A 26,409-nucleotide genomic window follows, 5' to 3' on the forward strand; every position below is an offset into this window, starting at 1 on the left:
GACAAAACTATGTTGTGTTAACTAATGTGAACACAAGCAGCCGGTACAGCTGCACAAATTATAGGAATCAGTTGAAATTCTTTGTGCCAACAGATGTTGCCCTCTGTTTCAGAAATGTAATTTTAGATAGTTATACAATAAATATATATATATATATATATATATATATATATATATATATATATATATATATATATATATATATATATATATATATGTTTATACAGCATGTCATATTGAATAGTAAACCTGTAACAAAAAACACCCAAACAAGAATATGAACTTTAATTATATAACAAGGTATGCTCTTCTATAGCATTATGCCACTGGCAGTTTCTGGTGAATATGTGCTTAGCAAGTTCAGAAAAAATGGAAAGAAATCAACTACAGTAAAGTGAAAATACACAGAATTTTATTTGGATGTCCGTAAAAGTGTTGCAGTCTGACTTGATAATCTGAATGGCAAAATGGGAGTTGAAATGTGCTGCATACGTTCTGTTTGGTTTCAAAGTGAACACAAAACAAAACATTTAGACCACAAAAAGCTTCATAGAAAAATTTATTATCCCCATTCACAAAAATAAAATAAAAAGGGACACACGAGGAAGCATCCCACCTGCACCACAGTTGAGCAAAATAAAAAGGTACTACATCAAGAAAAAAAAAAGTAAAATAAAAATAAATTGCCAGCTTTGATATCAGTTTGAAAAAAAAAGTTATCCCACATTCTTGTCCAAAGTATGCAGCAGTCACTGACGTTCCTTCAGACAGAGCACACTGGATCTGACATTATCATATGGTCCGCTATAAAACAACGAAAACAAATCATTCTTTAAATAAAAAGAATTTTTAAAAAAAAATGAAAAAAAACTTTTAAAGTCCAAAAAAATTTGTGCACAAAAGCACAAAAAATAAAATTAAAACAAAAGAAATAAATAAACATAACTGTTACATAAAAAAAAAAAAAAAAAAAGTGTGGACAAATTGCATTTTAAATTAACTCGTCTGTAGCTTTTTGCGAGTGGCGAAACCTCAACCTTTCTTTGCTGTGGAGACACTGGAACCCTTTGGTTCTGCTATGGAACTAAATGCTTCACCGGTTTCTGTCTGATTCTGGCTAGGACACTTGCACAGCATCTCATGTCACGCTGAATTATAAAGGGGGAGGGAGGGAGTTCTGGTGTATTTGTCTTGGGGAGGAATAACAAAAAAAACCTTCAGGTGCTCAGATGATAGTTGGAAATAGTGATTCACCCAGTGGCCACAGTGACGCCGGCTGACCCTTCCATCAGACCCTTCCAAAAACATGTCTAGCGGTAGAACTGCTGCAGAGCTGCATCTGATCAGCCCGTCTTGTGCTCAACTCTCGTTTGCTCCACCTTCCCTCCCAGAGTGAACAATGACGGACAGCGAGTGATGGACAGCGAGTGACGGACGCCGCCGGGTGAACTCAGTGACGCGTTGACAGAAGTGAACTCTCTCGTGGCAATTTTGATCCGGCATACGCGCGAACACGGCCGGCCGACGCCTTGTTTAAAAACCGATTGCGCAGGTGAAAGTCGTCAGGGCTCGGTCTACTTGTACACAAGTCCCTGGGGGACAATATAAGAACTGCATCAGCTTCTGATTCAGGCTTGGCCAGTGAGGGGGTGTCGTGAGGTAGGGTGGGGTGGCGCTGCATCTAATGGACCAGCTGTGATGTGATTTGCCATCGACTTTGCTCTACTAAAGTAGAAGTGACTGGGCATTTAAAAAAAAAAAAAAAAAAAACGAAAAGAAAAAAACATGAACTAAAAATAAACCGAGCAAGACTATTATAAAGCATGCAAAGTACATGATGAGAAGCCGCAATTGCGCAGGCAGCCTTTATTAATTCGACACAGTGATCGGATGGAGAACACAGACAGCTAAGGATCTGATGGGTGAACCGGGAATACGATCGACGACTCGACTGACTCGTGTCTCCCCTCTTCCCAGAGTCCTCGTTAATGCGTTTTGTTTTCATTAGTTTAGAAGGAACCTACATGAGACAGCTATAATCAAGAGGCTTCAAGTCTTACCCTAGTCATCGTTTTTTTTTCCTTAACATTGCTTAACATCATCATTACGCTTACTTTAGCAAACCATTAACAGTCCTAAAAATTACTTATCAAAAAAGAAAACTATAGCTCAGTATAATATTACTGTACGTCTTACATTTGAGATTCTAAATTTCTTACAAAAAAAGTGCATTTAGATCAGTAAGAACCAATTTATTCCTGATGTCCTATCGCTCTTATGCAATCCGCATTTGGAAATACTAAAAAAAAATATATATGTGTGTGTGTATATATATATATATATATATATATATATATATATATATATATATATATATATATATATATATGTGTGTATATGTGTATATGTGTATACACATATACACATATATATATATACATGTATATATATATATATATATATATATATATATATATATATATATATATATATATATATATATACACACATGTATATATATATATATATATATATATATATATATATATATATATATATATATATATATATATATATATATATATATATATATATATACATATACATATATATATATATATACATATACATATATATATATATATACATATACATATATATATACATATATATATACATATACATATACATATACATATACATATATATATATATATATATATATATATATATATATATATATATATATATATATATATATATATATGACAGCAGCAAAAAGGGTTCTCGACTCGTCTACAGTATTTTGAGCTCTGTTGCTTTGAGGGGCTCTCAAACAATCAGACATGAGCGGATTCCTGTATTAAAAAAATACCTATAGTTAGTCTTCTTGTTTGTTTTGTTTCCTGCACACATTCTCCATCAAACTACGGGGACACTGATTGAGTGGGAGGTCCAGAAAAAAAAAGAAAAAAAAGTTTCACCTTCGACCGAATACAGTCGCAATATCGAACGAGCGAAGAGACGAGACATTCACTCAAAACAGGCGCATCGCTGGAGAGAAAGAGGTGATCTTTCGCCACGCAGCGACTCGGCACTGCAGCGGTCAGACCTTTAGGAGGATGAACGACTGCATCTTTTCTTTTAAGGATTTTTTTTTTTTTTTTTTGCCCTTGAATGAAGGCGCGGGGAGGGTGATAGGGGGATAGGGGGAGGGGGAGGGGAGAAACCCGACCTTGGAGGAGAGCACGGGAAGAGAAAAGGAACCATGTTCACAAATGTACATGTGTGAAGAGAAAAAAAAAAGACCCGGGTGTAATATGCACAATGGATGATTATTTTTTGTGTGTGTGTGTGTGATTTTTTTTCACCCCTCTCCCCCACCGGAGTTTAAAAAGTGCAAAAAGGCTCGTGCACATTTTCCAGCAGTGGCATGTTAAAAAGCCGTCTGCGCGCCTGTTGCGGCCTCCGGCGCAGTGGGCGTGTCTGAACGAGCCTGCGTGCGTGTCGTCCTACTTGATTGCGTGCGGTGCGGTACATCTGTGACTGTGGCGACCCCACGCTGCTTCCGATTACTCCTCTGGTGTGAAATGGACCCGCTTGGAGAAAAAAAATAGTCCCTCCCTTCCTCCCTCCCTCCCACGAGCCTCCCCTTTGTTTTTTTTACAGAATGACACAAAAACGGAGGAGGTCCCCCTAAAAAAGTTTAAATGGAAAAAAAAAAAAACAACAGACAGCCTGGATTTCTTTTTTTTGTCATTTGCATTTACGCCCTTGCCTACTTCGGACGCCCCGCGTAGCTGCGGGGCGAAAAGTCGCTCTTAAGAGTGTGATGGATTTTTTTTTCCTCTCGATAGGATCTTTTTGTTTTTTTCTTCCTTGAGGCGGTTTCATCCGAGAGGTGCGTGTATATTCCCAGTTTTACCCTCCCACACCCAACCACCCTCCTCCCACCCTTCCCTCAAGAAACACACGGCGCACGGGGGACGGGGGGGATGGAGGAGGTGGGGGTGTCCCCGTCCGTCCGCCGAGCCGGCGCTAAAAGCCCGTCCGCGTCCCATCCAGCTCCCGTTCCTCCCTCTATTTCCACTATCCCGGGCAGTGCGGCGAGATCCCCGGTAACCCTTTCCCCTACAATAACCTGGAGGAGGGAGAGGGACAGAGAGAGACAGAGAGAGAGAGAAGCATTGCAGTCATGTGACGGACAGAACAACAGGTACAGAGACGTGGGAGGATCGACTGGTTCTGGATGAGGAACATACAGTTGCCGACGAGGGCCAAACACAATGGAACTGCCTAATGAGCCTTAGCTGGCAAAAACAGCTGCAGGTATGGAAACGATGCAAATTCCCAAATGTGGTGCTAACAGAAGAAATATATATAGAGTCACCCAAACCCAAAATCAGAACTTCCTTGACAACAAGCGTCACTGCATGACAACCCGCATGCAAGCACGCAGGAGGAAAACCACACGGCACTCGATATCTGGATCAGAAATGCGTTTTGGGAACAAAATGTATCATTGTGTGTCAATGAGCTGGGTGTTTCATCATGTCCAGATATCGCACGTCGTCCGTGCGGCCGTCGCATCCGCCGGACTCGAGGCAAAAGAAAACAAAAAGAAAATAAAAACACCTACCCATTTGTAGCAAAACAACGCGTTGCAAGACATAAAAACACATACTTAATCATCAATTGCGCTGCAAACAGAGAAGCAATGCAAAACACAACAGATGCAAACCAAGAAAACACATGCAAACGAAAAAAAATAAAAAAAATAAACAACCGCTGCATAAAGCAGTCACGACAACGGGAGAGCTTCAAACCTGCAGGGGGCGCTGGGTGTTTCACGGCTTAGCACATCAATGTGACTTTTACTTGAGTATATTTTACGCCAGTTTCTAGTAGAAACTTTCTGCTCAGCCGTCCTTGGTCAACCTGTGTGCCTCTCCATTGAGCCGTTCCGCTAAGAGCGCCCCCTGCAGGTTTGGAGCACTTCTGTTGTAGTGACTGGTTTATGCAGCGTTTTTTTTGTTCTCCTTTGCATGTGTTTTCTTGGTTTCCATCCGTTTTGTTTTGCATCGCTTCTCCGTTTTACAGCATATTTGATGATTAAGTTTGTTTTTATGTCTGCAGGGTGTTTTTTTCGCTTGCACAACGATCCTCTTCTTGTACCTCGTTTAGTTTTTGTTTGTGAATTTGCCTCGTTTCCATACCTGCAGCTGTTTTCGCGAACTAAGGCACATTAGAGCCAGGTTTCATCATCCATTCCAGAATGATGCAGGGGTGGGGTTGGGATTTGAGGCGGGCGAATGAACACACCTAACAGGTCGGTGTCCTGTGCAGACCCAGGGATGGCTGGCTTACACGCCGTAGCAGGCTGACAGGCGCTCCTTCAGCAGGGGAGGGAACTGCTCGGAGAACTGCTGCCAGTTCTCGTCGCCCACCTGGTCCTTGAAGCCGTGCAAGATCTGAGAGAGGGAGAAGGGAGGAAAAAAAGGAAAGAAAAAACGTCACTCGTGCCATCTTTTCTGATTTAGAAGCTGTGGCTGAGGCGGCAATGTCAGAAACATTCAACACCGTATCATCAGAGCCAACGGCAAGACATTCACCGTAAAGAATTGATTTTTATTGAAGGAGTTCATGTTGAACATTGTAATGCATGCAAAAAAAAACAGTGCGTCAGGTCAAATATTTGTGTGTGCGCAAATGCATGAGCCCATGGTTGAGAGAACTGACACTCAACCGTTGTTCAATGTCAAAATGACAGAAACCAGCCTCTTCCCCCAAACGCTTCTCAGTCAAAAAGCATCCACACAGAGTCCTCGGATTTCGAATGTCTAGGTAATGATCATCACAGAGCGTTGGTTGGGGAGACGGCGCCACACTGAGGGAGGATTTGGAAGCGGCCCCCGTGCGACCGACGGGATGGATGCGGCCCCAAAGGACGGGGCGTCACTGACCTTATAAAACATTTCTCTCAGGTCGTCTTTGGGGTTGACCCAGGAGGCCACAGCGTCGCAGAAGAAGATGAAGTCCTGGAGGAGGGAAGAACACAGAGGTTTGTCGACTGACAGGACCGACCAAGCGCCTCGCGGCGCCCTGACGTCTTTGTCGACTCACCTGCACGACACCTGCGGGATTCACGCCGATCATCACGCAGATTCCCCGGAAGGCCGAGTCCTTCTCCTCATTGTCTCGGATGTTTCTCAGCGAGGTGCACCTGAGCGGGGGGGGGGGGGGGGGGGGACGAGGAGACGCGGCCAGGACGTTAAACTCAGAGTTTTCTCAACTGGTGGGTCACGAAGGAGCGGTTTTGATTGGGGCACGCCAGTTTCCTGATGGATTTTAAAATATATTTATTTCTAAATGATTATATATACTCATTGTGCATAGTGACTCACCAGGGTCTGATGAACTGCTGCAGCTGCGGTGCCACCTCCTGCGGACAGACGAAACCCAGTCTGCCGATGGTGATGGCTGGACGGAGGGAGACAAGCAGAACGACCGTCACTTCACGTTTCACCACTTCACAAAAAACAACAGACACACAACATCTGTGGGACTAAGTACGGGCACTGGTGCGGGTCTTTCTGTACCTGTGTTTTCCAGCAGGGTTTTCGGGGTGTTGGGTCTGTTGATGATCTCCACCAGGTGAGGTAGAACCACGCCCACGTAGGGCTGCATCTCGGCACCTGCGGCACCAGTTGGGTAAAAGATAATAATAATAATAAATAGATAAATCACAGAAAAATTATGTCCCAATGTGCTTTTCGTTTTTATTTGATGCCGACCGGGCTGGCATCAAAGCCTCGCACCCTCTACAGACCACATAAGAGTAGAACACATTAACGCCTGGTATGCAGATCATATTAAGACCTTTGATTTTTCTCCCGTCTTGTAGAGAGGCCTCATGAAGCAGGCAAGATATGACAAACGTAATCAGTATCTCATGGCATCTCATTTTGGAAACCGACTCAGTAAAGGAGCAATGCAAGTCATCGCCCCCTGATGGTTTGCTCCACACGGCTTAATTTTGGGTGTAGAGGCTATGCCTAACATGATTGTATTAAATGTTGCCAAACTGTCTTTCTAGAAATCAAATAAAGTTAAAGTAGAGACATAAGGGCATATGCCACATGTACCTTATGCAATGCTCGTGTGAATATGCATTTGAAATGATATCGATTTGCCATCCTCACCTTTCCGTATTTATTGCATATATTCACCCAAACCCAAAAACGTCCTTGACAACTCGTTTAACCCTCAACGCTACAAGAAAACATTTCACATCTCAATTCCTAGTTGGTGGGGGAAGGGGAGGGGCTCAGTTCTACTGCTTTCCCAAGTCTAAAACACACGCTCACCGGGACAATCCTCAGTTTCCTGCTTGACACTTGTGCCTGCAAGAAGATCGGTACATTGTGTCACTGGGGGCTTAGCTCGATCGTGCACAGTGGCTTGGTATGCATGTATACAAGCGCGCGCGCGCACACCCACACACACAATATGCACACACAATATGCACACACAAGCACGGGGGGGGGGTTTGTCTCTGCCACCATGCTAATCTGCGTTGCAATTTTAAGGACTGGGGCTGTTAAATCCGCGACGGTCGCATTCAGCAAACGGTCCTAAAGGTGCGTCAGTGACTGCAGAGATTCCCTACAGCAGCGAAAGGACAACTGCCCGGAGTCGCAGCTACGCCTGGCTGGCACTGGTCACGCTACGAGCATACAAGCGTCACTGCATGACAACCCGCATGCAAGCACTCAGGAGGAAAACCACACGGCACTCGATATCTGGATCAGAAATGCGTTTTGGGAACAAAATGTATCATTGTGTGTCAATGAGCTGGGTGTTTCATCATGTCCAGATATCGCACGTCGTCCGTGCGGCCGTCGCATCCGCTGGACTCGAGGCAAAACAAAACAGAAAGATAAAAACACCTACCCATTTGCATGGAAATCTCCCCGATGGCCCAGGTGGCGTTGTTGCACACGGAGATGAACTCGGGGTTCAGGTTCAGACCCAGGATGGGCATGAACTCGGCTGAAAGGCGATGATGCAACACCAGTTAGAAATCTGCTGGGCTGCACAATTCATTTTTTTTTTTAGTCTTAGCAACAAACCAAACCTACACTGACAGTCAAAGGTTTGGACACACAATCGATTGCAATGTTTTTCCTTTATCTTTCGTACTTTCCACACTACAGATACTGAAGACATCAAAAATATGAGCAAGTAATATGTATTTATGCAGCAAAGAGGCTAAATGTGCCTTCTGTGAAATGTGGCTACTTTGAAGAATTTAAATGTAAAACACGTTTGAGTTACTTTACACTTTCATTGTTTCCCACTTAATTCCATGTGTTCAGACGTAGTTTTGATGCCTTCATTGAGGAACTGCAACGTCAATAGTCATGAGAATGGAAGAAAAGACATCAAATTTATTGGATGTGTCCAAACTTTTGGCCTTGTAGTGTAAATAAATAAATCAAAAAATATGTTTCCAAAATCTGTTCCATTTGTTTGAGCGTTGAAAAGTGATGATGCAGCTATGATCTCATGACTCTGAGGGGCGCAGACAACTTCATTAATTATGCACCATTGTGAATTAATTTGCAACACTGGGGATTTATCCGGGATTTGAACAGCTATGATGTCACTCGGTGAGCCTGGATGAAGGGAGGACATCTCGCTTCTTCGATTGCGCCTACTCACCGATGCAGGGTTTCACGTGGAGGAAGCAGGCCTTGGTGAGGTCTCCCAGCAGAGCGAAGGAGCTTTGCCTGACCTCGGGCATCGTATCCTGCGACACAGAAAATATCAAGACTGTTGGAGTAGAAAAGCACGCGACAGGACAAGAAAAAGAATAAAAGCGGAGCCTCTGCTCTTACCTGCATGCACTGGAAGAGCAGAGTCATGATGTTGGAACGGGCCACCAGCTGTTCCACGTGGCCGCCTAAGCCCTCAGCCAGGCCGCTCAGCAGATCCAGGGCAACGATCATGAAATCCTTATCGGGAGCCTCGTACTGGTCCGGGTGCTGGTTGTACATCTGTTTCGGACGACGAGGTGTTTAGGCGTTTACATTACCAGTATTTTATCAATCGTTAGACAGACGCAGCAGATTCTGAGGGGGTTTTGGAGCTGGAAGTTCTCACCATGGCCTGCGCCAGGGTCTTCTGAACGAGCGTGACGCAGCGCTGGTAGACGGGCTCACAGTAGGGCAGGAAACCGCTCTGGAGGGCCGTGGCAACCGACGACAGACACTGGGGAAAAGTACAGGCGGCTTTGAGAAGAGCACATAAGCACGTCGCATACAAACTCTGTGCACGAGTGGTTGAAAACCTAAACAAGTGTTCAGGCTGCTTCATACTCTTAGAGGAGGGATGTTAACGATTAATCGATTAAAAATTTTATCGATTAAATTAAATTAGTCAAAATTAATTGAACATTTTTTACAAGGGTAGTTAATATTATTATAACAGTGTAGCGGCAGGAAAGAGCAATTCACCTGTAGATACTGTGATGCTCGTAATATACCTCGAACAAGTTACTTTTAAACAACTTAAAAAAAAAAAAAAAGTTGAAATTTGACCCATTAGAAGTCAACTTAAAGTCAAAGGATAAATGTATAGGTTACTAATCGATCAATAAGGTCAATCGACTAACGATTAATGAATGACGTCTGCATGTGCTATACACACACACAAGCCCTGTGGTTTTGATATCTGGATCAGAAATGTAATTGGGAACAAAATGTATCATTTTGTATCAATGAGCTGGGTGTTTCATCATATCCAGATTCCAAAACACACACACAAAAAAAATAAGGCCGGTCAAAAATAACACATTTTCAATTGCGCTAAAGAAAGCTCACCTCCAGTAACGGGAAGAGGTCCTTGTCTTCATCCTTGAGCTCATTCCACTTGGCAATAAGTGGAGGCATCAACTTCTGGATGTACTCCTGTGAAGCAACGGAGAGTAAAAAGGCTTAAAGAGCTGCAGCAGCCATTTTGTCTTGCTGCAGCGAGGCACATCTGCCTCTTGCTAAACTACACTTGGCAACTATGACTAAACCCAGAACTGAAAGAGAAAAAAAAAGAAAAAAGAAAAAAAAACGCCCTCCCCACACTTCTCAGTCACAAAAGGCCTCCACACAGAGTCTTCAGATTTCGAATGTCTGTAAAATGATCATCACCGAGCGCGGGGAGTCGGCGCAACACTTTGTGGTATTTAGAGCCAACCACCATAAGAAAAACACATGTTAAAAAAATTCTAACAGCCAGCCAAGTTGTTGAAGTTGGATTCAGTACTAAACAAAAACCACGTGTCAACTGCAGTTTTGTACAATGAAAAAAACATTCAAAAGCAATCGCTTGAATGCACCAATAGTCTTTGTTGAGCCATTTTAAATGACTGTCCAATCGCTCTGCACAGAAACACATCCAAAGCCTAAAATGTATTTTCAACTTAAAAAAAAAAACACAACTAAATCTGTTCTGATCCACGATGCTTACAGGCTGATTGAGATGGTGGCCCACAGAGTCGGCTAGAGTTCCGATGGCGTCGTACAGGATGAGGAGATTCTTGTGCTGGTACTTGCCGAAGGCAAACACCAGTGTGTCCAGGATGAAGCTCAGATAGGGCACCAGCTCCGTGCACGCCTCCTCCTCCAGGGTGGCAAACGCACTGACGGGGGAAAGCAAAGCAAAGACGCCAAAGTTAAAATCCCCCTCCAACATCCTGCATGCTGATGTCAACGCATGTAGACGGTGGATCAGATATCAATATGGGAACAAAGTGTATCATTGTGAATCAATGAGCTGGGTTTGTCATCACATCCACACATAGCGAGAGGAGGAGGTGGCAGGGGGGGAGAAAATACACACCTGCAGGCCGCTTCCTGCACCCTCTTGTTGCTGTCGAGAATGCGCTTGAGGAGCTCAGTCATCAGGGGCTTGAGGTGGGAGTCTGGGGGCTGGGAGACCACCCAGTGGGCATAGCGACTCAGGGTCCAGCAGGCGATTGAGCGGACCAGGGCTTTTTTGTCGCACAGACACTGGATGAGGTGGGGGATGAGCTCCGGCAGGTAGGGCACCATGCCCTGCATGCAGCCTGAAGGACAGCAAGCACGAGGAAGTGGGGTTCAAACCAAATCTGGCGCCGAGGGGAAACTGCACCGATTCCCAACTCTTTTTAAGTGAGACTGCCTGTGATCCAGGTGTGGCAGCCGTCGTAGACTTCCGCTTTTCACTGCAGGCTATATCATGCACAAGCTAAAGCTAACTTGCACACCTCCACTGCAAACATGAGGTCCTGCTTTGCATTATGAGAGCAATGGCACGGGCCTTTCTACGTATTCAAAAAATCTTGCAGCGGGTTACCTTCAGCTATGGCCCCCAGGACCAGAATTCCAGACTCTTTGATGACCCAGTCGGGGTGGAAGAGCAGGCCTTTGAGCAGGGGCAGCAGGTGAGGCAGCAGATCATCGCGGAAGACGTTGGCGAGCACATCCAGGGCTGCAGCTGAACACTTTCCTGCACGGACGAGAGCAACGAGGTCAATTTGTCGTCCTGCCAACCCATGATTAACATTGTTACAAGATTTATAAAAAAAAAAGAAAAATGGTTGATCAAAGTTGCGCGCACGCACACACACACAATATGCACACGCAAGCACGGGGTTTGTCTCTGCCACCACGCTAATCTGCGTCGCAATTTTAAGGACTGGGGGCTGTTAAATCCGCGACAGTCGCATTCGGCAAACGGTCCTAAAGGTGCGTCAGTGACTGCAGAGATTCCCTACAGCAGCGAAAGGACAACTGCCCGGAGTCGCAGCTACGCCTGGCTGGCACTGGTCACGCTACGAGCATACAAGCGTCACTGCATGACAACCCGCATGCAAGCACTCAGGAGGAAAACCACACGGCACTCGATATCTGGATCAGAAATGCGTTTTGGGAACAAAATGTATCATTGTGTGTCAATGAGCTGGGTGTTTCATCATGTCCAGATATCGCACGCAACGTTAATTGATTCATCTTTAGTTGATTGACCTTATTGATTGATTAAGGATTAATTGATAAACAGCATTTTTTCCCTGAGAACCTAAATTTCACAATGAAAAATGTGAAACATTTATCCTCTGACTTTAAGTTGACTTCAACAAGTCGGCAGGATCGAACGCCTCGGTTCGTTTCTCGTTTACTCACTCAGGTTCCAGTCAGACAGGGTGTCGTCGTCATCGTCATCGTCATCATCCTCGATGTCCTCACCCTCCTCGTTCTCGCCTCCTTCGTGCTGCAGGGTGACAGTGCGCGACTTGTGGAACCGCGGCTTGATGTCCTGATCGCTGTCCGGAACGGCTTCGTCCTCCTCCACGTCGCCCTGGATGAACATTTTCCATTGAGCCTGTTTTTTGCATGTTTTTTTGGTTGTTTTTTTTTTTTTAATTAACATACAGGCAGCAAAAAGAAAGATCTCACCTTGAGCAGGATGATGTCGATTTCTGAATACTTCATCCCGTTGACCAAGATGGGGATCAGTCTGCATTACACACAAGATAAAAAAAAATGTTTTTTTCCTCCCCATGCATGAAGCGGATGTGAATTTGAAATGGTTTTCAAAACGCAACACTCACTGAACAAGGTGGCCGGCCAGCATCTCTTTACAGACGGGCTGCTCTGCCAGAGTCAACCAAAACTCACAGGCCTCCAGAGCCACATTCTCATCAGGGTCCTGCGTCCTCTGTAGCATGTACTGCAAGAAATTTAAAACACACATATAAAAATTTAATAAAAAAAAAAAAAACAACTGAAAAACTTGGCTGGAATTAATTTTTAAAATAGAATAATCTGGATCAGGAAATATAGGAACTTTGGGTATCATTTTAGATCAATGAGCTGGGTGTATCATCATTTCCAGATGTCAAACATGGATTTTTCACAAATAGAGAGATCTAAAAAAAACAAAAAAAACAAACCAGCTTACTTGGATGATGCTGTGCATGTGCGGGATCAGGCGGTCAATGCGGACCTCCAGCAACATGACCAGGGCTCGGCAAACATTCTTTCGGACCTCTGAGTCCTCGTCGGTAGCCAGAGCAAACAGACTCTGCGCACGGATTGGAAATTGAAAAAAGCGGCAGGTTGATCAGTGAGAGGCAGTGAAAGGTGACGCGAGCAGTCGATTTTGTTGCAACGCCACACGGAGAGTGCGCCTCACCTCTATGAAGGTGTCAATGTTGTCCATCAGAGCCTGGGCCCTGCTTATGATGAACTGGTTGACGCAGGCGATGGCGTGGGACCTGCAAGACAGGATTGAAGCAACAGTTCAATCAACAGGTGCAGGCAGGCTTTTTTTTGTAAAAGACCCTAACACGTATGGTGATAATGTTTAACAAATGTAATTAAATAGAGCTATTTGAGGCAAAAGTTCATATTAACAGGCCTGCAGCCTGTTACAGCTCAGCGCCTCTACAGGTCCCACTGCTCAGCAAAGACAGCGACCACCTGTTGGATTATTCCAAGCGTTTATCAGCGATACTTGACTGCCCTCTAGTGGATGGAATGTGTACCATCCACGTGCAACATGACCGACTTTGGCAGAATGAGAAGAGAGTCTGTATCCAGTACATGCGTCAAGACGACAAGTTTGAGTTCATTTGACCTCTAAATCAGTTGCAATAGAGCCATTATGGCTATATATATATATATATATATATATATATATATATATATATATATATATAAAAACATTACAAGTGTTTATAATAATACTAATCAAGGATCTGTTCCATCATATCTGGCATATCAATAAATGAGAAGAATCCCCCTTTAATTGCACATTTTTCCACATAATACTAAAGAAAATTATGGCAAACAGCAAGAGGCATTAAAGCAATCAAATATTTCTTTCTAGGAGCTTTGCATAGCTTTTTAATGGTAATTATGATATGAAAAATTAAAGATCTGAAAATGGATCTAATCAAGGCCCTTCAGTCCCTATATATTTAATTTATTACCTGTGTATCTACAAGAAATTTCTTTTTCATATGGAGGCTCTGAAAATGTTTTTTTTTTTTTTACCATTATCTTTTACTTTTAACTAAAGAGACTGGATCAGACAGTATGAATACTAAAACCTTCACAGTCAATCAGAAGTTGTGATGCATCACGTCCAGCCACTGTTCGACAAAACTATCGAGGCGGTCGCTCTGTCCCTCTTCAATACCTTATCTTGGGGCTGCAGTGCTTGAAGAACTGGAGGAATTTGGGGATCATGATGTTGAGAGGCCGGTTGAGAGCGTCGCTGTCCAGCAGCTCCGACGAGTCCTCGCAGATCTTCTGCAGTGCTCCAAACGAGCCCTGAGACACGGACATACACAGAGAGGCTGTCAAATCAAAAACGCAAACGCACACAGACACAAAGGAGAAGAACAACAACTGCATCAGAAAACACGACTGGGGGCAGGTGTCAACGCACGGTGCAAATGTTCAGCTGAATGCTCTGAGGAGTGATTCTCGTTCAAAGTGAAAAACGACTGATCATCTCTCTGTCTGGATAATACTTTCTAATACTTTTTTTTGGACTATTGAACAATAAAAAACAAGGGAGATTGGGTTTAGACCTCGCAGGTGTTGTAGTCCTCAGAGTTGAGCAGGTTGCACAGCTGGGGTAGCAGCTCGGGCCATGTTTGAAGTTCCCCCTTTGAGGAAATGGTGGTGATCAGGATGCCTGAACACAGGGAGAAGACAGCTTTTTAGAGGGTGGTTTGCACCAAACTGCACCTGAAGCAGCGCCCACTGAGGTTGCTCCAGATCAGCCAGTATGAATACAAAAACCATCACTTGCATTCAGGTGTTTTTTTTTTTTCTTTTAATCACTTCCAGAGGGACAACAGGGAGAGGGTGGCATTTTGCTTCAGCGGCAACCCCAGAAACTCACCAATAGTAGCACGGATAAGTGCCGAAGGATCGCCGATGTTGTTGAGACATTCCTTCTTGATGAAGTCCGACACGGTTGGAGGGAAGTTCTGGTAGTGTGCCTTGACATTGTTCTTTAATATCAGACCGCTTAGAGAGCGAGTCGGCTCGTCTGAAGAGGAAAAAGTATACAAACGTATACAAATCTTAGTGTAAAAGAGGGAAGACACAAACCACTTGTTTGTCTTTATCAAAAAAGATTTGAAGATTTCGGGGAAACTAGACAAAGCAACTGACTTCTTACCTTCAGATTTTAGTCGTGTCAGGACAAAGATGAGATAGTTGTTGAAATCGGGGAACTGGTTGAGCTGTTCAAGTTTCTGGGACGCAAGTTAGGGATTTCACTTCACTTTAAACTTCCAAATAAAGCTGTACACTGCAATAGTAACTTACAGGGTTTACCCAAAAGAAGTTGGCCAACGACTGCACTTTATAAACCATTACCAGAAGACACAACAGAGGCACATGAATGCTCAAAAGCTAACAGACTTTTCAGACGACTTATGTGTTTTATATGGAAACTTTGAAACGCAACATCGGTAAATTCCTGCACACTAAAACCTGAAGAACAGAAGCGACGGCGACATTTTCACATGACTATTCAAATCCTATACCATGTGTAATCTGATGGGTGCAATTATGGAAAATGTAGTTGGCTATCCAAATGAGGCCCAGGCTTGGACGACAGTGCAAAAGGATACTTGCTGGACAGCTCTCTGTGTGACAGTGTTGGGCGACTGTGAGTCTTTAAGCAGCTGGAGGACCTGCTGAAGTCCCTGTTCATCTGGCTGCCACTCCATTCTGGAAAACACAAAATGACTTATTGAATATGTATATATATATATATATAAATATATATATATATATATATAAAAAGAATTACACTGCTCACTGATGAGAAACAGTGAAACTTTGGCACGCAAGTGGTCTCTGGATCAGACAGTATGAATACAAACACCATCAGCGAGAAGTCAGATGTTTGGTAATGCATCAGCTCAAGAGTCCACGTGCACGTCCATAAATCATCTTCTAAGTGTTACAAAATGCTACCTTCCCATAGGATCTTGATGACCGCACACGAAATACAATCGTATTTACCAGCTGTAAGATGCCCCTTTAGACTAAACCGACAAAATATTCTGTTTTGTGTGAAAGGTGCGTGGTACATTTTAAACTACATCAATAAAAGATGGTGTTTCGTGTGCATAGTCAACTTTCACCCTGTAATTTGAGGCAACGATGACTTTTTAAACGGGTAGGAATCATTGCCCCACGTGTAAAGTGGTTCGAGGTAACAGCGAGTACGACGGTAGGCCCCTGAAGAAGGCACATGGTGGAGACTCAAGGAAACAGGGGGTCGCCCAGCGAGATTTTTATTTTTTATTTTTATCCATCTATATATACATACGCACACAAACACACAAGAGATAAGGTATTACTCGTATTATTATTTTTTTTAAGCTGCAAGCATTTGCCTCCGAATCGCCGCACTAGAGCACGTCTGGCCGGTGTTTAAAAGCGGATCTCGTTATAAAACGGGGACATCAGACGACAGCAGCAGCTAAAATGTCTATGACCCGGCTTAACCGCCCCAAGTTAATCCCGTCCCCCACCCCCCACCGCTATCCGGCCCGTCGATCCTAAATTTAAAATTCGGCTCTTGTGTGCCCATTATTTATCCGTCCAAAAACTTGGGACACCGTGCCATGCGACACGTGGGTCAGCTCCCCGGTGGGGTCGCGGTGCCACCAGCTGGTCGTGGGGCGAGCAAAGTTACGGGGGCGCCAGTTAGCCTAAAGTAGCAGGGCCGCCTTTCCCGGTTTCTCCGCAAACGCGCCAGCGTGTTATCCGACAAAACTGCGTTCGGTTGAACCTATTAGTTTACTGGAGAGCGGATTGATTCGACGACAAAATATTTTCCTCTTGCGAACTGTTTAAAAGTGGATTTTTAGAACGACCCGATGTGTCGAAAAGTTGCTCGAGGCCTGGCTGACTGGGCAGTTCCACACCGGGGAGACACAATGTGACCGGCATTCAAATAATCATCAACTGCCATTTGCTACCTATTTTACGCAATAGACATAGCGACGTATTTAATTAGATTTGAGGCCACCTTGCGAGGATACGTTCGAGGACATGCTTTACACGACTCTGGCAGACATTACGGAACGCAAACTTGGCGAGCACGTTTTACACGCTCGCGTTAGCTGCTAAGTCCATAGTGGTTGACCGAGGAGGCTAACGCTAGTAGCAGGCTAATGCTAAGCACGGGGCATGAGTTCAAAAAATTCCAGTATCAGAACACCGACACCCACTGAGGCGGACTAAATGTTGTCTACAGTCTAATGAACATGCATCGACATTAAAGTATATGAGGATTATACATACAATGAGTAAGGAAGGTTAAAAAAAAAACCATAAAGGAACGACATACATAAAGGAAGGTTGTGGGTCTCCAACAGGCCGTACCTCTCCTCTGCTTACTTGCGGCTTTCCTTGTTCAAATTGAGCACGCCGACTGAAATTGACTCGCAGCAGCTTCCGTCCAGTAGGCAACGGCTAACTACGCGAGATTATGTGATACGCACCGTCTTTTTGTTGTTTCGAAAACTTTTTTTCCGTAAAGGGTAGTATATAAAACTATATATAAAGCAAATGAGTACACGTTACTATATATATATATATATATATATATATATATATAACAAAAATCATAATACAACGCTTGTGACATTTACAATTTACCATACAATAATTGACGAATAGTACAGTTTGAAAAAAAGAAATGCAAAAGGGTATTTTTGAGTAATAAAACTTTCTGTCTTCATTTATTAAGCCCCTGGCATGAGATAACGTTTGTTCGTTTGTTCATGCGTTTCTTTTCACAAAATAGAGTTTTCAATGGCAAGCCAGTGTAATAGTCCACAGGAACTCAATGGTGATAGTTGGTAAACGCACTTGTCACATGAAAGTGATGCACACAAGGCAAAAAGATAAAAATAATAATAATAATAATGTTATTGCTGAGCACACCTGTTGTGCGTCTGTAACTTCCAATTCAATTAACTTATTGCAGGCCCTTTTTACATAATGGTGATTCTATGTGTGTGACTGCCATTACTTCGAATGGCTTTATGAATATCAGTAATGGTTACAGAGGAAATGTGCTTTTTATCCAGTTGCAGAATAATCTTTACCTGAAAACCTTAAAACTCAACATGTCTTTTACATACAACAGCAGCACAAGTAATGCCAGCATTGATATGGATAAATTGATTTGGTGTTTTGTGCTTTGAAATTGTAAAAGAAAAAAAAGGTAAGTAGAGGTTATGAAGCATCAAGTGACAGTGATGCAGTAACATCCAACATCAAGTAACAGTGCCACACAGATCACCTGAAAGTCAAAACACACAATATTCAACAGACAATGAATGGCAGTTTGACATTGTTACAATCCTATGCATGATATGATATGCATGATTATATGGGTTATTTCCAGTCTTGGATGTTGGAAAACCTGAGCGTGTATTGTTTGCATATTGTGATATTATTGCATAACTGATTGCATACGGATGGAAGCTAATTCCTTGAAAAAATAAGCAATATTTTTCATTTCCTCACTGAAAAAATATACATACAGTAAAATTATGATGATGATGATGATGATGATGATGATGATGATGATGATGGTGATGGTGATGGTGGTGATGATGATGATGATGATGATGATGATGATGATGATGAGGTAGAGATCAATCCACAAAAGGCAGATGAAATTGTTTGGTACTCAGCTCAGATTTTTTTTTCCTTGAGATTGAAACACATTGGGGCGACACGCTGGCGCAGTGGTTAGCGCTGCCGCCTCACAGCAAGAAGGTCGTGGGTTCGATTCCGGGGCCCGGACCTGGGACCTTTCTGTGTGGAGTTTGCATGTTCTCCCTGTGTCTGCGTAGGTTCTCTCCGGGTTCTCCGGCTTCCTCCCACACTCCAAAAACATGCATGTGAGGTCAATTGAACACTCTAAATTGTCCGTAGGTGTGCATGTGAGTGTGAATGGTTGTCTGTTTCTATGTGGCCCTGCGATGAACTGGCGACTTGTCCAGGGTGTCCCCTGCCTTCGCCCTAAGACAGCTGGGATAGGCTCCAGCAGACCCCCGTGACCCTGAGCTCGGGACTAAGCGGGTATGGAAAATGAATGAATGAATGAAACACATTGTAGCACCAAGTCATAATTTCCTCAGAATAAACATCTGCCGTCATGGTAAATCAGCTTCTATCGACCTGAGTATTCTCTTTGCTTTCCAGAGTCCCGCAGAGAAAAGATGAGAAGATGTTGTCAGTTGAAAAAAAAAAATGGATCATGCATTAGCCTGACACTTCCAACATATCTATTGCAGTGGGCATGAAGTGTCTCTCATAACCTGACATGTCCTGTTCTTCGTCTGATGAGTTCATGTTTGTCTCCTCATCAGAATCAACTATTTTACGGTAAGCCTCCGTTTTACATCTGTCGTCTTTCTGATCACACTCCTCGGGAGCAGAGTCCTCCTTCACAGGGTCCTCCATCACAGTGCCCTGGCTGCCCAGCAGCAAGCTCCCATCCCGGAATTGCTCCTCAGTGTCAGAAGGTACGTCTTGGGGGGACTTTGATGTCACAATTTCCAGCAGAGACATTGTTGGGTGTGGTTCACTGAAAGGGATGCAGATCCAAGCCATGGAGTCACTGGTCTAGGAGATGGGAATCACATACAACATTAAGCTTTTTCATAATAAAGATATACTGTAAAACCACAGATTTGGCTACATCCTCCATTTGTGTCCCTTCTGAGAAACTAGGCTCGGTCGTCGGGATAAAAATATATTATCAGTCGACAATAAACAGCAAAGTACATAAACAGTGCAAAACAAAATACAGCACAATGTTTAAGAGACAGGTGACAGTTTGACAAAGGCATGAGTTCAGAGTGTAATATTTTTTGAGTAAGCAACTCTCTTTCACCAGGTCCATGTCAGATATGTCAAGCTAAGACATTCCTTAAAAACATGGAAAACTCCTACACACCCAAATATGCACATTCACACATTGCACATTCACTTCTGTCTGCTTTGGAGTTTAACAAAGGCACGGATCAAAAACCAAACCTATTTCGGCAACAGAAGGGAACCCTGTACTTCATTCCTGTGCAGTCCCCACTCCCACAATTAATATTTGACATGGATCACAGTTAACCATCCGTATAAAGTCCGTTTTAATGAACTCAACTGACGATCATAAAATAGTAAAAGCTACTCAGTGAGTGACTGAGGGAATGTCTCACCTGGAGCTTAATTTCTCTGAAGATTTGGCTGTTATTCGGATCAGGCACTTTGCTTCCACACACATTGTGTCTCTTGGCACTGGCAAACCTACAAAAAAAACTGACACCAAATAATTGCGTCATGTCATGTCAATGTATTTAGCAACAAACATTTAATCGGTTCATCAGAAGGAAAAAAAACAAACACTTTAAACGAGTACTTACAAAAGTCCCGCAATACAGAAACTTAGGATTAAAAGGACTGAGAGGAAACCTAGAAGGAACAGAGACAAAATGGGATGAGACCGACAAATCAATTACACAGAAAAAAAAAATAAAGAGGGTATTAGTTCCAGCACTCTGTCAACCCTGAGTGCATGACTGCATTGACTAAAAACACCAAGCATTCTACATTAAAAAAAAAATAAAAAAAAAATAAACAGCAAAATTTTTGTACCAAAACGTTCACTGTCCTTTGTGGTAAACCTTCTGGTGGTTTTTTCTCCGGGACCAGCCGCATTTACAGCTCTTATCCACGTGTCGTACACCTGCCCTGGACTGAGGTCCCCTAATAAGAAAGTCTGGTACTTATCCTGTGGTAATGCGCTCAAATTGTACACTGGAGGGAGAGATTGTTCACAGTAAGGTTACAAAACAGCAGCAAGTGTTATAAAGGAAAATTTTAAAATGTATTTGGTTACTACTATTAATTCCCTTTCCACTGCACGCGTCAATAAAATCTCTTACAGCATCTTCAAACCAACGGGCATACAAACACAGATACGATCTTGACAACAGGTTTATTACAAGGCTTATACGTACCATTATATGTACCATTTTGTCCAGCTACTCCAATCTCGTAGTACTGCATTAGGCCATACTGCTGGAGGATGGGAACAGGCTCCCACTGAAGGGTCACATGACGGTCGCCAAGAGAACTCACTTTAAATGACGGCACATTAGAGGGCACTGAAAAGTTGGGATGAGGAGTATAAAGTTAGGAATTCATCTTTAATGCGAAAACAACCTCACACATAAACACATACCTTTTTGCAGAGAGTATCCCAATGCTGATGAAATGTGACGGACTTCATTGCTGTTGGACAAAGTGAACAGTGATACTTGGTAGGCTGTGTAGTTTTTGAACTGTCCTGTTGGTGGAGACACGGATCAGATGTTATAGTTGTTGTTTTTTTTAAGTCATTCAGCAAACTGTTAACACAATCAATCCTCAGAATTCAATTGAGCATATGTCGGAAATCCACACTGCATTGAGTACCTCTATAAAAACATCAGCTACAAACCTCTGAAAAATGCTGTTGTTTGGCTTTTGTTCAATTTGGCCCAATCAAAAGAGTGACCCAGGTCACTTCCAAATTGTTTGTATTGAACCACATATCCCTTTAAGTTGTCGGCAAGCTGAGAAGACTGCTTCCAGGAAACAGTGAGGTTCTCTGCATTCATCTCGATGTGCAAAGTTGGTTTGTTTTCCTCTTTACCTTCATTAAAAAAAAAAAATGTCTGTAAGTTCTCAAAGCGGAAACAGGTCTGTGAGAAGGTGATTAAAATAAACAATAATACACATAGCACATCCATACACAAAACTATTGTCTTAGCAGTAAAATCATTTGAACCTTAAACAAAATAAATATTTTATATTGCTTAATATTTTAACCTGGTAGGATTTAGATATGCACGGCTTCTTCTTAATCAATTTGGTGTTGTTGTTGATGAGCTACATTGAAGTAATTGTACATAAAGTGCTCTATTCCTATTTGAATTTCTTTTTTGCTCATCTTTTCTTCTTATCTTTCTTTGGTTCAAGAAAAAGTTTATCGTCATTATCAAATTTCAGTACCTGATCCCAGTCGCTTGAGGTAAGATGGCCTTGTGGCACCATAAGCGTTGTATGCAGATACGCTGACAAATCGTGAACGTTCCAAAGAGGTATTATAATGGCACTGCACCTCGTCACAAATTATTTTCTTAGGGTTAGCTGAAGACACATTGAATTTGGTACTGTTCATTGTGTTACTGGAAACCAGCGTGATTTCATATTCAAGAATGGAACCACAAGTCACAGGAAGCCTCTGGGTAGACAGAGAGAGCAAAACACCAAAGTATGAGAGAACGGTTGTTTTTTTTTTTTTTCTTTTCTGTTTTTCATTAACCAGACTACAGTGGTTATATGAGAAATTAGTTTTTCTACCTTCCAAGTGATGAAACAGCCAGTGTTTGCATGGGATACGTCGCAGTCGCTCCATACATCAATCTCGCCTTCTGGAGCTGAGACAGAAAAATTTAATCTGTGAAAATGTAAAATGTTAAAGCGAGGCCTCAACACAAAAAAGTGATCTGAACGTTAAAATTGTGCCTTTAATTGTGTTCACAGACAGAAGTAATTTTTTAAAAATCTATTTATCACGTCAGTATTTATTTTTCTCCAAATAACAACCCCACATGTGTTAAACCAGCAAAGTTACACAAGTTTCACCGGATGAGTTTTTTTTTTTAAAGTTATAAAAAAAAATATGGCCATTAACCCCAACTTCTGACAGACAGTGAACGAGTATACAGTCAAAAAAAAAAAAAAGTCTGTCCACAAGAATGTCATTATAATTCCAGGTTCACAACAAAGTGAATGCTCACGCTTCTGATTGTCCTGTATTGTGAGGATTGCGCTCCAGTCACTGGTCAAGCCCCTGTTGCACGCACAGCGAACTCGAATATTATAGGCTGTGCACAGCTGATGTTCTTCGATTGGGTAGGAGCCATAGGATCCTTCTTCCTGCTCGGTGAGAAGAGGAAACAAAAGTCAAGCACGCTGAGAATTACAACAACTTCTGGCCTCTTCTGGATTTTTCATGACGCTTTTGGATAAACATTCCTTGCTCCTGAACTGAACCTTGTTTCTTCATCAGTGCAAAAGTGTTGCTGCCAGAATTGTAAGGCACCATGGTGATCAGTATGTCATTACCATTCGACTTATCATGTTATCTTATTTTACTTCCAGCTCAAAGCCGAGGGAGCAGATCTTGGCCGTGCACAGATTGCATTCTTCGATTCCTATTGGATATCTCTGTATACATGGCAGGAGAAATTGGATCAAAAGGTCTCTTTCTCCGATTTTGAGAACTCAATGTTCTTTGGTTGGTTTCCAATCAGAGGCGCTTACGTGCATTTTAAAACTAGTCAACGCAGTAAGGCAATAATATTATTTAGAGAGTATGTAAATGAACTGAAAAAGAAAAAACATTTGCATTTACATGTACATGTACATGTACAGAACAGAACTTATATAGCAGTGTGAGTTTCTGATAGTTTGGAGGAAAAACAGAAAACAAAAAAACCTCATGCCAGTCTTGGTCCGCCTCAGTCCGATACTGGACACTGCACTTTCCAACGGAAAAGTCAAGATCTCTGCAGACAGTCCTCCAGAGAATAATGAATGCATCATCTTGGTTCTGTGTGATGTTGGGAGGGGGCGGCCGGACTAGAAACAACCATGGACAACAAAATCTATTGTTATTCATAATTTTTAAAATAATATGAATTTGGTTTGTTTTCTTTGATAGGGCATTATTTGAGGCGCTGCCTCAACCTGTTGCACCTAACAGAATAAAAATGCTGTGACTCTTGGTAGAGTACGACTCACTGATGTGAGCTGGATAGAAAACAACCTCTGGAGATTTGGCCGAGCCGTGCTGAGTCTTAGCTTGGACCCAAACACGCAGTTCTTCATGGTGGCGAAAACCTCTGCGGTCAATCATATTATTTAAACTTGTTTGTTCATTGCTAATTGTCCCCTTCCTGAAAGTAAAAAGAAATGGACAGAATTAAAAATTAAACCAGTTGTATCGTCTGGAATATTTTCTTGGCTGCATTTACTCGCTAGTTGTTCTTTACCAGTGCAGGCTGTAGTTTGTGGGGATTTGGTCTCCTGGACTTGGAGACCATTCACATTTAATGTGTTGGAAACACCTTGTCGTATCACATGGTATGTAGCAGAATGGAGGGGCGGGAGGAGCAGGGGCGCCTGGAGGCACGGATGGGAGAAATATTAATGCGAAAAAGGATCACAATCAATTGATTGTTTCCTGTGATACAAAATTCCTGCACACACAATTCATTCAGTGAACAATCAAGAAACTGCACTGCCCTTTACCGGTGGTCAACATGGGTTTGGCATTTCAAGAGATGCCCTATTAATTGCCTAGAGCAAGAGCACTGTCATATAATGAGTAATATAATAATAATACAATGAATCACAACTCGAAAAAGGCATGAAGTAAACATGCAGGAGGACAGACATTATGAGTATCAGCTAAAATGTAAGCAACAAAAAAAATCTTTGCACACAGGTGGCTTGAAATAAATAACTCAAAGAAACAAACTGCCAATAATTCCTTCATTTCAAGCAGTTTCATAATTGGACAATTGAGGGAAATTCTTCCAAATATTTAATACTTTTAGAGAAAGATCAAAAGAAATTTGAAACAGTGCTGGTAATTCGTTGTGACGCTCTACACTTCAGTTCACTTTTTCTCTACTCATTCCTCTACTGTCACCTTCACACATTTTCGACAAGTTGCCACAACATGAGCGCAGCTCGGTTTAGTTGCCTGCACGCTGCACACACTTGGGGAATTATCTGTCAACAGGAAACGTTTTGATGTAGCCTCGACCATGTCAGCACTTCCCTTAAATACAGGCATTACCAAAACCCACAATGACATAAAAAAAAAAATAATAATTTAAAAAACAACAACAAAAAAAAAAAAACAGTGAAGGAGCATGAGAAATGTACTTTCGAGCAAAAACGTGCAAACCAAAACTTGCAGGGCTATATGACGTTTCAATGTGATGTAGGGCTGGAGATAACGATTTTTGTTATCGACTAATCTATCTTTTTCTCTCGATTAGCATTTTCACAGAGGACGACGTTCTTCTTCTCTGTTTTTTGCAGGATGTAAACAATGAGCGACACTGGTACCCTCAGCGCTCAATACTGCACTTCAGGTACAAATGAGCATGTATCGGGGTGTCATTTTTTTTAAAAAAAATTATTATCATTCAGCAATTTACAATAACAATAACTCGGCGCGTTGACGTATCAACTTTCGCCTTGACGAATTTGTGCTGTCGACGTAATCGCGGTACATTGATGTGATACATCAACGCATGCATACGTGCATTGTATTTCAGCGTGTTTGCAGTCTAGATATAGAAAATACAAACAAACAAGTTATTTCCCATTAATACAGGGTGCAATAAACATGTACATGTAGAAGAAAAATATGCGGAGAGAATGTCAGAAGCAAGAATTTGCTTTGGCGTCTGCAATTAACAAGTCCACACTACAAAGCAATACAAGCTTATATGTGGATAAACTACATAAATAGCAAATATACCGTTTTGTTTTCCACACATAATTCAAAAGTGCACAAAAGCTGTCCTGAATAACAACAGGAATGCAACAACTTCGTGAGTTCGCGTGAAAGAAGTGCGCAAATTTTAATCGGCTTACCTCTCAGAATAACACACTTGGGCAGGTTTACCAGGAAGATTGACAAAAGGCAGCGTGTCTGGAGCGTGGCCATTACATTTGGAACTGCCAGAGCTCCTGAGCCTGTCAGACCCACGGGAAATATGTCAATTGCCCGTGCCTCGCCACTTCACATCCTGTCAACGTGATATGTAATGACGATAGTAAATGTAACTCGTGTACCTCATTCCGTAAAACGTAGATATTTCCCCGAAGTGGTAACGGCGAGTCGTCCAACGGAGTTTGAGATTTCAGCAGTCACGCCCAGTTTCCTCCTTTCATGACGTCAGCAGACGTTCTGCGAACTAAATATTATGAGCGGGTTTTTTTTGTTTGTTTTGTTTTTGTTTTTTTTAAACAATATCATAATAAGTATCTGCTGAAAGACTGTAGGTCAAACACTTAAAAAACAACAACAACAAAAACACGCTGCATATACCAAAGGAATGTTTCCTGGTAGGCAAGTTTTGTCCGACACATAATTCTATTTAAGGAGTTAACCATTTACTACCATGTGTCATCCAACAGGAGATATAGAGTACCCAAACTTAGGTCAAACAGAATGAAGAACTCTTTC

At 42.4% G+C, this 26,409-nt stretch overlaps 2 protein-coding genes and 2 non-coding genes across 6 annotated transcripts; all 4 read right to left on the bottom strand.

The window, feature by feature from the left end:
• Positions 1 to 3,653: 3,653 nt before the first annotated feature.
• LOC142886825 (transportin-2) lies at positions 3,654 to 17,561 on the bottom strand. 3 transcript variants are annotated; one of them, XM_076024036.1, is made up of 26 exons: positions 17,425 to 17,561; positions 15,692 to 15,791; positions 15,235 to 15,310; positions 14,953 to 15,102; positions 14,636 to 14,742; positions 14,239 to 14,372; positions 13,231 to 13,312; positions 12,997 to 13,119; positions 12,647 to 12,765; positions 12,492 to 12,552; positions 12,219 to 12,393; positions 11,392 to 11,544; positions 10,897 to 11,122; positions 10,525 to 10,696; positions 9,885 to 9,971; positions 9,166 to 9,273; positions 8,901 to 9,059; positions 8,725 to 8,812; positions 7,954 to 8,052; positions 7,368 to 7,403; positions 6,600 to 6,695; positions 6,405 to 6,480; positions 6,124 to 6,223; positions 5,964 to 6,038; positions 5,323 to 5,471; positions 3,654 to 4,141 (listed from the first exon to the last, which is right to left on the bottom strand). In XM_076024036.1, the coding sequence occupies exons 2-25, from the start codon at positions 15,788 to 15,790 to the stop codon at positions 5,364 to 5,366; spliced, it is 2,709 nt and encodes a 902-aa protein (XP_075880151.1). In that variant the 5' UTR covers position 15,791; positions 17,425 to 17,561; the 3' UTR covers positions 3,654 to 4,141; positions 5,323 to 5,363. The 3 variants fall into 3 exon arrangements, with proteins under 3 accessions (XP_075880151.1, XP_075880152.1, XP_075880153.1); XM_076024037.1 differs by having other exon boundaries at positions 17,460 to 17,557; XM_076024038.1 differs by lacking the exon at positions 7,368 to 7,403.
• Positions 14,122 to 14,188, bottom strand: LOC142887043 (small nucleolar RNA SNORD41). Its single transcript, XR_012926491.1, has one exon. It is a non-coding gene; the product is annotated as a small nucleolar RNA SNORD41 (small nucleolar RNA).
• Positions 15,921 to 15,990, bottom strand: LOC142887039 (small nucleolar RNA SNORD41). The gene has a single exon (XR_012926486.1). It is a non-coding gene; the product is annotated as a small nucleolar RNA SNORD41 (small nucleolar RNA).
• A 308-nt stretch (positions 17,562 to 17,869) lies between the features above and the next one.
• On the bottom strand, positions 17,870 to 25,991 carry il12rb2l (interleukin 12 receptor, beta 2a, like). The gene is made up of 14 exons (XM_076024043.1): positions 25,815 to 25,991; positions 24,194 to 24,323; positions 23,943 to 24,097; positions 23,638 to 23,780; positions 22,937 to 23,075; positions 22,497 to 22,573; positions 22,146 to 22,377; positions 21,592 to 21,786; positions 21,334 to 21,438; positions 21,110 to 21,256; positions 20,745 to 20,906; positions 20,513 to 20,561; positions 20,309 to 20,408; positions 17,870 to 19,718 (listed from the first exon to the last, which is right to left on the bottom strand). The coding sequence occupies exons 1-14, from the start codon at positions 25,885 to 25,887 to the stop codon at positions 19,356 to 19,358; spliced, it is 2,070 nt and encodes a 689-aa protein (XP_075880158.1). The 5' UTR covers positions 25,888 to 25,991; the 3' UTR covers positions 17,870 to 19,355.
• Between the last annotated feature and the right edge of the window lie 418 nt (positions 25,992 to 26,409).

The sequence above is a fragment of the Nelusetta ayraudi genome, unplaced genomic scaffold (assembly GCF_046127955.1).
Source record: "Nelusetta ayraudi isolate G7.1 ecotype Tasmania unplaced genomic scaffold, CSIRO-AGI_Nayr_v1 ptg000016l, whole genome shotgun sequence".
Taxonomy (NCBI): domain Eukaryota; kingdom Metazoa; phylum Chordata; class Actinopteri; order Tetraodontiformes; family Monacanthidae; genus Nelusetta; species Nelusetta ayraudi.